This window comes from Protobothrops mucrosquamatus, unplaced genomic scaffold (genome assembly GCF_001527695.2).
Source record: "Protobothrops mucrosquamatus isolate PMUCROS unplaced genomic scaffold, P.Mucros_1.0 scaffold6317, whole genome shotgun sequence".
Classification (NCBI taxonomy): Eukaryota; Metazoa; Chordata; class Lepidosauria; order Squamata; family Viperidae; genus Protobothrops; species Protobothrops mucrosquamatus.
In genome coordinates this window covers 3,015-8,657 of record NW_015392145.1, presented here as the reverse complement: position 1 = coordinate 8,657, position 5,643 = coordinate 3,015, and the positions used below count along the sequence as shown (strand labels likewise).

The window sequence follows — 5,643 nt, the reverse complement described above, 5'->3', positions numbered from 1 at the left end:
CCTGACAGTGAGAACAATTAACCAGTGGAACAACCTGCCTCCAGAAGCGGTGAATGCTCCAACACTGGAAGTTTTTAAGAAGAGACTGGACAGCCATTTGTCCGAAATGGTATAGGGTTTCCTGCCTGAGCAGGGGGTTGGACTAGATGACCTTCAAGGTCCCTTCCAACTTTACTATTATTATTATTATTATTACTATCAGTTAAGACTTTATTTACATTTATTAAAATTATTTAAATTTATTTGACAGGTATGTGGAGCAGCATATTTTCTTTGGATTTAATCTATTTCTGGAATATAGCTTATGACTCAGAAGAATTCTGGTATAGATGGACAAGAGACAGAATACAAGATATTGGTAAGGTGTTTTCTTTTTTCCCTTCTTGCTTTTCCTGGTTTGTAAATTTGTAATTGTTTATTAAAATTAATGAGTTCATCCGAGTAAGAAGGGATATTTTCTGTATGAAGTTATTGTTTTTAGTTTAGATAAGTTTGAAAATGTTTGCAAAGTTGTCTCCATTATTTTGACAAGTAGAATGAAATACCCAGTGCTTTTCAGGCCTAAACCACAATGATGTTTTTAAATTTTCTTTTGTTTTTATCTCCAGATATGGCTAGAATAGATAAGACAATTGCTTGTTTAAAATATGTTGCTTAAATTAGCTTTTCTCAACCCGATGCTTTCCATACAGTCAGGGAATTTTGGAAATTAAGTCCCAACACACTTGGAAGAGGAAACTCCATTGAAGGAAACTGATATATAGTTTTGCAGCGAAGGTTGTTATCCAAATATATCTTGGGTTTTATTTCCAAGTCATTACAGTTTAAATGTATGCCCTTCATCAACCAGTGATAAACCATGGTTTGCCAAGGTTGTGAGCCAGTCTTTCCCAACTTGTCTTTTTGACCATGCAACTTTTAACTGGATATGCTAAAGATGATTATGAGGTAACCTCTTCTCTTCATATTGCATGTTTGCTAGAAAAGCCATGTTCATCTAGTAATGCTATTTTAGAAGCTCTGTTTTTGGGGGATGCCATAGGCAAACTACCAGGAATTTGACAACTAAGTCACAGTCTGGCTGGTCACTTTGGAAAACCATAATAATAATAGTCTCCCCAACCACCTCCACATCTATCCATGACTTTCCATGTTTTTTTGCCACTAGACTTTGCAAATAAATATACAAATATTTGCATGTGAACACTAAAAACCATCCTTCTGCACAAAACTTTGCCATAAGCTGTTGGACCTCCTGTAAGCTGTGATCTTATTGGTGCCCACATTCAAAAACCTGAGTAGACTCAAAAGGCATGAACGGTTCTTTCTGTCTTTTACAGATGATTCTCTTCTACCTTCAAAGCCACATGAGCTGGACTCTCGCCTACTCACTTACCCAAGCCAGCTTTCCTCTACTTTCCGAGATGTCTTAACTGGACGCCCAACAATAGCAGAATATCCTAATTTCCTGAGGGGTTTTCAGTTTCATGATGAATACTTGAAGAATGTCCATTTTTCTGCATGGAAAGGCACAGTAATAAACTTATATTTGTGATTTTTCTTGGCTTTATAAAATGTTCTTGGTATCACACTTAATTAGGATGTAGCTAGCTGATTTCAAACTTCTGAATGATAATCTTTTCTTTACACATTTCACTAAGGACAATGGATAATCTAGCTTTAATGTGCAACACATTCAAAAAATAGTTGCAGCTCCCAGTGCACTGTGGTAGCTGTCATCTTTAATTTTTTGGTTTGTACTTTAACAACAACAAAATCCCTAGTATTTTAGATTTGTCTTCAATATAAGAAGCAGGTGCTATCAACAACATTCGAAAACAATATCTACATGCTTATTTTCTACAAAACCCTTTCCCAATTTTTCAGGATTGAAAATTGAAAATTCTGCTGGTTAACTCTCTTTCACTTGAAAAGTTGGGTTAAAAAATTTCAAAATAAATAATTGGAATTTAAACACTAGATTTAATTTACAAACAATATACTATAGTTATACCAATAAGATGAAATGGAAATATCATTTATTAAATAAACTGATATCAGTAAAAATATCCAGTTGTCCTCCAAGGAAGGGCTTTCAATTAATATAAGAATCGTTAGGATATAGAAGTACACAAATCAATCTGTGGCATTTCCAGGCATGGCTGCAAATTCTTGCTTAAAATCTTGGAGAACCTCTACAGGTTAATATCCATATCATCAACTGATGGATCAATTATGTGGTTTAGTAATACACCATTTCCTGTATTCATAGATGCACAAGTTCCATTGGGCTGACAGATAATTATGTTTGCTGAATTGTATTTGATTTAGTCAGGGCACAATTTTCTGTTCAAGTCATGGCTTCAGAACTCAACTCTTAAGGTTAGATTTCTGGGTTTACACAAACCCAGATGACTATTCAGTAAGGAGTTTAATGTTTCCATTTTGTTTATTTGTGTGTCTGTCAAATTTAGAAACACCTATCTCCCTCGTATTTATCTCTTTGTTGCCATCTAAGAACAGAATAGAATAATTGAGTTGGAAGGGACCTTGAAAGTCTTCTAGTCCAACCCCCTGCTCAGGCAGGAAACCCTATATCATTTCAGACAAATGGTTGTCTAATCTCTTCTTTAAAACTTCCAGTGTTGGAGTACTCACAACTTCTGGAGGCTATATATAAATAAATAAATATCTAGATTTTTACATCTCATTTCTGGTAATCCTTTTCAAATGCAGTCCTAGACAATCAGGGATCCTACCAACAAATTAAATTAGGTTTCTTTTAGGGCCAGTTGTACTAGAAAACTGTGTTTCATTGTGAGTGCTGAAATAAAATGTCATTTCATTTGGCTTTTAGATGTGGTGTAGATCAGAAAGTACCATCTTGTCCTTCAAATTAGATAGCAAAATTGAAGCCTTTTCTAACTAATATTGTAATTCTATAGATAGCTGGAATAGAGAGAAAAGAGAGATACTTGCCATCTAGAATTTGTTCTAAGCATAATCAATCCATAGACACTTGTTCAAACAGTAACTAATACTATAGATCCTGTTATGACATTACATACTTCAAGAGTGCTCTAAGGCCTGTAGAGGACTATTGCTGAGTTGACTGATTCTAGCCCAACTCCTTGAGGTACCTCCTTTAATCAAGCTCCATTTGTTTTAATAACAACATGCTTTCATGCTGATAATAAATAAATGGACAGAATAACTGATGTATGTATTGTGTTCCTCTTCCAAAGATGCTATTCTTTAAGAAATATTGTTGTTTAAAATTGCAGGACTTGGGAACTGCAAAAGAAAGATAGTAAACATGAAATTTGGAAGGGAGGAGAGGGAATACCTATTTCAAACATTTATTTCATATATGGATTTAAATTCTAGAACACAGGTAGGCAACGTGGTAGCTCAGAAGCACGTGATGGTGATAAAAACTTTTCCCATAAACAATTAATTTTTTAAAACTTGGGGTGCATCTTCTGGAGATCTCCAGAAGCTTTTACTACTTTAAATATGGAAAGAGGAAAACATTATTTAAAACATAGCTGGAAAATAAGTGCATTTACTACAATGAATTTTAAGGTATAAGTATAAATAAAATGAAGTTATTGTCTTACCACTCCTGTTATTTTTTTAATATATTTTTTGAGCACTCCTTGAAAGCTACATGCAGCCAGTTGCCCAAGAGAAGTTGTATATTCTTGCTAGAGAAAGCTGACAGGAAATCTTTGCTTTTCAGATTCTGTGCTGGACTCTCGACCGAACCTTCTAATGGAAACAGCAGAGCAACCTTTATCTCTGGTGGATACCGGGTTTTTCATCAATACAAGCTACCCACCTCTTTTAAAATCAGAGAGGAGAGTGGATGTTATTCTACATTTAAATTATAGTGGAGGAGCACAGACTTTTGTAAGAGACAACCCTGCCTTTAATTTTTTGCATTTCAATACTCTCTGAACTCCAGGCTATTTCAAGAGCACTCTAATTACACAAGAGATATATTTGCCTCTTTTGTATTAGCATTACAAATAGCATTGTATTACGTAAGTTATGTAAGTTTTTTAAAAGTAAAATGGTTACATTGCTTTGGATTCTTGTTTATTTTGGGAAAGATTAATTATTTTAGTGATGAATGTGGCTAGCACAGAGTATATTAATTCTAAATAGGATAGGGTTTTTTTTCCTGTAGGAATTTTATGAGTTGGAATTTCTATGGAACTTGGTTTTTGTCATAAGCAATGCTTGGAAAGCTCTATGGGATTGGATTTGCAACCCTTGCAATTCTGGATTGCAAGCAGTGTATTATAATTCATCATCTGTTTTTCTTGTCTTACTATATTGTAACCTTAACAGTTTCCTATCTGTTAAATATGGATTATATATATCAATTATTATTTTTACAAATGGTACAAATATTTCAGGTGTTCACTGTGGACTGTATATCTTTGAAAATATTGAGAAATATTCAAATTTTTGAGATTTTCAGTAAAGATGTTCCAGAGAGTAATGATGTTACTATTTGTTTTATTTATGTTGCACAGATCCTAGCATACAATTTCCAAGTTTCTAAATATTTATGTAGTTTTTTGGGTGCTGAGTTCATGTGCAGTATTTGTAGTTTATACTGTATTATGATCAACAATCCACTCTAAGACATTAACTCATATAAAGCAGAATTTTCAGTATACAATGACATGTTTAGTATATGTCATTATAGTATATGTTTAACCACTACCACTCAAAACTAAGACCCAGTTTTGATAAAGCTGATAATACTAGTATTTGAATCACAAATTAGAAACTTTTTGTAATAATGGTCTGTTCATCTTAGATACTGATAGAGATGTGCCAAAATGAAAGAATTCTATATAATACCAGATAATATGTAGCACCAGATCTTTATATTCTCTGTTTATCTACTTATATTTGTTAGTATTTTTTTATACTTGACTTTGACACTTTTTGATAATTTATTCACACAGAATCTGGACCAGTTTTCAAAATACGTCTCTGGTCTAGGGGTCCCATTTCCCAAGACAGAAGTCAGTGAGGAAGACAAAAACAACCTGAAGGAGTGTTACGTTTTTGAAGACACAGAAAACACAGCTGCTCCTTTAGTGCTATTTTTCCCCTTGACCAATGATACTTTCAGAGCATTTGAAGCACCTGGTAAGTTCTGAAAGAATATTTTGCTTCCCAGCATGGAATAATAAGATAGTTATTATCTTCCTAAGATCATCCAAACCTATCTACTGTACTTAAGCATTAATTTTATTCATTACTCATATTGTGATCACTGTATCTGAAAGGTGAATTGACCATGTGTCACCTGCCTTTAAGCAGGTAATAAAATAATTGTTTTTGGCTTCATTGGCTTCATTATGCAGGAAATCTTCCAATTAATAATGTACATAATGGTACACAATATGACTTTAGTGTCGTATTTCACATAATGCTTTGTTTTATCTATGGTTTTGTTGAACAAGCTAAGTCATCGTGCTAAGTCATAAGCTGAGCTTGGTAAATGATAATAATCGGGTATCATCCTAAACTTAACATTATCCTAAATTTAATTTGCTAATCAAGCAAGTCTTTTTCATTTCCCACTTTTTGTTCCTAATTCTTCATTGATTAATATAA

General features: G+C 33.5%; 1 protein-coding gene across 1 annotated transcript in view; it reads left to right on the top strand.

Moving 5' to 3' along the window:
• The window catches only part of LOC107300179 (cytosolic phospholipase A2 epsilon-like), a gene marked incomplete at its 5' end in the record, with an annotated part of 13,819 nt that overhangs the window by 6,916 nt on the left and 1,260 nt on the right, over nt 1-5,643 (top strand). The window contains 4 exons of the mRNA XM_015829519.1: nt 244-358; nt 1,341-1,529; nt 3,743-3,912; nt 4,986-5,172. Coding sequence (XP_015685005.1) covers nt 244-358; nt 1,341-1,529; nt 3,743-3,912; nt 4,986-5,172 — 661 coding nt within the window. The remainder of the gene's footprint in view (nt 1-243; nt 359-1,340; nt 1,530-3,742; nt 3,913-4,985; nt 5,173-5,643) is intronic.